Source organism: Porites lutea, chromosome 1, assembly GCF_958299795.1.
Source record: "Porites lutea chromosome 1, jaPorLute2.1, whole genome shotgun sequence".
In the NCBI taxonomy this organism is placed as follows: Eukaryota; Metazoa; Cnidaria; class Anthozoa; order Scleractinia; family Poritidae; genus Porites; species Porites lutea.
The window spans coordinates 40,988,110-40,992,617 of record NC_133201.1 but is presented as its reverse complement, the minus strand read 5'-3'; the positions used below and the strand labels follow the sequence as shown (position 1 = coordinate 40,992,617).

The 4,508-nt window shown below is 37.9% G+C and overlaps 1 protein-coding gene across 1 annotated transcript; it reads right to left on the bottom strand.

Moving 5' to 3' along the window:
* Positions 1-2,141: 2,141 nt before the first annotated feature.
* On the bottom strand, positions 2,142-4,005 carry LOC140950617 (uncharacterized). The gene has a single exon (XM_073399861.1). It carries the CDS (start codon positions 4,003-4,005, stop codon positions 2,479-2,481), a length of 1,527 nt encoding a protein of 508 aa, XP_073255962.1. The 3' UTR covers positions 2,142-2,478.
* Between the last annotated feature and the right edge of the window lie 503 nt (positions 4,006-4,508).

The window sequence follows — 4,508 nt, the reverse complement described above, 5'->3', positions numbered from 1 at the left end:
CGGAATATGGTCAACCTCTTTTCTTTTGGTTGTCACGTGACTGACCGAGCGTACGTACGTACGTACGTACGCGTCTACAGATTGTACGGGTAGGGTAGGGAAGACTATCAAAAGGAAGGGAGGGGTGTCTCAGGCATGTCTTAGCAAATCCACATCTTTTACATTGGCCATTGCCTGATTTCATACCGTGGGAGCCTGGCACTAGTTATCAGTTTTGCCGGACGGAAGTGAAAAAAGATGGCGGGAAATGTGAAAGAAGACTCGCCCAAAATGGCTTTTGCAGCAGTAAAAAAAGTCATAAATGATGATTGCCTTGAATCACTCAACACAAAAAACTTGGGAGAACTTTGTAATAGTCTTAAACTTAAAGCTTCTGGGACTAAAAGTGAATTGTTACAAAGATTGCTACCATTTAAAGATGACCCGGCTTTGCTCGACAACAGAGTGAAGAACATCTCTGTGAAGTACAGCTTTACGACAGCCCTATCGAGACAGGAGATCCCACCACCAACAGCTGGATGGAAATGCAATACTTCTCTCTTTCCCAAGATTTCAAAAGACGTTATCAAGACATATCAGTCTAATAAGCGACAGGGAATGATAGGACAATTTCGCAAAGCTCATCGAATGTTTTCTTCAAGATGAATGAAAACCATCAAGGTTTTCAAAAATGGTAGCCAGTTATTTGTCAAGTCAAGCATATTAAAAAGCTTTTCTTCTGAAGTTACACGAACTGCAACTGTCTTGTTCATTGACAATGTTCCCAAGAAAGGTTTCTGCGAATGTGCTGTTGGGAAGTGTGGTCTCTGTTGTCATGTTATCGTTATACTGCTACAGTTGGAACACTTCACAACACATAAAAAGCTGTTTTTGTCTTTGACCTGTACAGAGAAGCTTCAAATGTGGCATCGACCAAATGTAAAGAAAGGGAAAGAGGTAAAAGCTAACTTGAAGGCTGCTGCTCATATCAGACTCAAATATTTTAGAAATGCCAAATCAGCAAGACATGTAAATCAAAGAACAAAGAAGAAAGTTGTAGCTAGAGATGTAAGTGATGAAAACAGTGACTGGCTGAAACGAGATATTTCCTCCATGAGCTCTCAAGTAGTAGATGGCCTGTCTAAATGCAGAATCAATTTATCAAATCATTTTCTTAAAACTCTAGAGAAATTTAAAATAAGACACTCAGGATTGTATCACCATTTGTCTTACAAAAATGCTTATCTGAACAGAGTTATTCAAAATGAACATGACTACACAAAACTAAATCCTCCAGCAAACCTGGAACAAAACTCCAAAACACCTTCTGAGTGTGAGGATAAATGGCACTCTTCATTGATAGCCAATTCTAACAACTCTAACCAAGATGATTGCACAGTGGGACAGCCTACTTCAGAATGTCAAGAGCAAATATTTTGTGCAGATAAAACTCAAGAGTTGTTAGAATTGCTTACAAACTCTAAAGATGAGATTATAGCTGTTAAGGTCCCTCAGCTTAAAGAAGTCAGACTAACTACAAGTGCAAGATACATTGATGTTCAACAAGGCACTTCTGATTGGCTTAACCTGAGGACGGGGGTAATAACAGCAAGTAAACTACCATCACTCCTGGGTTTTCATGGAAACAAAGAGTTTGATTCATCATGGTTTTATATTCTAAACAAGATAGATGAAAGTAAATGTAAACCAAAGCAATACAGAAACTTTCAAAGAGGAAACTACTATGAAAAAGAAGCTTTAGAGCACTTTCAGAAACTCTCTGGTAAGTCAGTTTATTCGAAAATATTAATAGTAACACAATACTCTGAAACTTAGCAAATAAGTATATTACCAGCATATCATGCAGTTAATCATGTACATAACATAATCAAATAGGAATACACTTACATGAATATAACTGTAAACAAAAAAATTAATGTAAGTTTGAGTAATCATGTATTGATTTCTATTTTTTTCTACAGGTGTCCCAGTCTCAAGTTTTGGGTTTTTCAGACATCCATCAGACACAAACTATGGAGCAAGTCCTGATGGTATTTCAGAAGCATTTCTCGTTGAGGTCAAGACAAGAGCAGAAAACTCTGAAGCCCCATTAGACAAAATCACAGGCTCACATATTATTCAAGCAAATCTTCAGATGTCTTGTGCAGGAGCAAATCTTGTATTTTTGCAATCTTATCACCCTGAAAAGAAAAGTTCAAATATATTTTTCATACCCAGAAATGACCTGCTTATAGATGTCTTAAAAGAAATAACTGATCATATTTTACATCACAAAATTGTAAGTAAGTGGGATTATGAAGAGAATAACCATCTCTCTGAACTTGGAAAGAACTTATTAAATACTGTCCCTAGCTTTGACACATTACGTCAATTCCGTAAGTGGGTAAACCAAATGACAAAGCATATAAAGAAGGTAGTCTTTGTTAAAACATAGTCATGTAATATCAACAGAGTTTTTTGGAACTAGTTGTAGTTGTTTTATTTTGGCCCAACTGGTTTTTTTAACATATTAACAATATGTGCAAATATTTGGAAACAGCAACCAAGTAAATCAATTCTTGAGCTTGGCCATGTTTTGCTTAGAATTTGCCAATCTCTGATTCTTCCTATGTAGTTTTCAATGTAGATCCTCAATGTTGCAATGTCAAAGTTCTTTACTACCTCAGTCTCATCGAATTGATGAGAAAATTTCATTGGAGGTCTATTGTGTAACAGGCCTTTCTCATGACAAATATCTGTGATATTAAAGCCCTTGTCAGTCATAACTGTCTTCCCTTTTGTGACTGTATCTAGCACACATGATTGCTCTGTTATGTCAGCATCACTAATGCTGCCAGGAAATGCATCAGTACATTTGAGTAAAAAACCAGGAGGAAGGGTCCACAAACATATCTTCCCTGTGGTGTGGTTCTTGTAGTTCGAGAATGTAATATTATTAATATCAAAGTTCTCTGATTGGGAGATCCAAATTTCAGTTGCATCCCCTATGAGAGCAGTATCACCATATCCTGACTCCATAAAACATTTTGGCATATAGTCATTCAAAAATCCAGGTATTGGGGTCAGGTCAATAGACTCAAAAATGGTGCTCAGGAATACACACCATCCTACAAAAATTCTACTCATAGTTGATATACTTGAACCAGTCATCCATGCAATAACACCAAGGTCCAATGCATGTCTACAAATTGTCAAGAAACTGATAAGTTCTGTCTTTGTGTCCAGCTTTCTAAGATAGGACGAGTCGTCATTGTTACAACCAGGATAAACAATTGTGTGCAAGAAAGGCTCCAAACATTCATATAGACAATCTAATTCGGAAAGTGATAATCCTGTCATATAGTAAATTCTATCTGGGTATCTCATAAGTGCTTCATAACTAAAAGTTTGGCCTTCGAGTGCTTTCTTCATTGCATTGAGTTGCTGACTGTTGTTCGCAGCATTTTTTTCAAGTTCTGTTTGAGTCTTTGACAGCTGTTGCTGTAAATCTTCAATCAAAGCTTTTTTTCCATTTAGTTCTCTCGTCAAACTTTCCACTTGACTTTTAAGCTTCTGATTTTCTTTTTCTACGTTCGCAGCTGAAACCCGTCGCTTATTAACACGCGGTACGGGAGTTTCACTCCTGTCTTTCGGGGGTTTCCTAGGAGTACTCCTCACGGTATTGGCATTCGACGAAGTAAGAACCGTTTTTGTACAGTCAATTTTCCTTTTCAATTCCCTAGATGGTTTTTGGGAGTACTCTTTTTCCAGATTAGCAGCATATTCTTTTGTACAAATTATGTCTGGCAATTGATTCTTGTTCTCTCGTTTCCCCGAGCTCCAGTGAGCGCTGCATATAACATGTTTTCTCCAGTTAATATTTTCGTTCATAAGAACTTTCCTATATCCTTTTTGAAGCTCAGGATCGCTGGGCAAAGTGTAGTACGTTATTCCTTTAGTTCTGTAATTATTCGTACACAAAGAACTGGCACAATTCCAATGCCAAGTTTTCGTGTAAGTCGCCATCTCTACGCCATCAAACTAAAGTGCACTTCCGTCCGGCAAAACCGATAACTAGTGCCAGGCTCCCACGGTATGAAATCAGGCAATTCACGATATGGTCAATTGACAGCTGTCAAAACAGGATAGCCACTGACCAGTATCACATTGCCATATCGGGGGCTCATGTGTCAACTCATCAAGGTGACGTGAGTTATTTGGAAGCTGTCCGCTGACCAGTTGTTTTACTAGATCGCGATCAATGTTCAATCTCATACTTTCTAGCTAGTTTGAGAGCACAGGAAAACTGATAATGCACACATCCATTAGACATCAATGTTTTGATCAATTGACAGCTGTCAAAACAGGGTATCCGCTGACCAGTATCACTTGACCGTATCGCGGGCTCAGGTGTTGATCCATCGAGGTCAAGTATCTTTTTGAAGTTATCCGCTGACAAGTTACTAGTTTTCAAATGATCGCAGGCTCAAGTTTGATTTTTTTTTCATTCATATGAAATATGTTTTGTT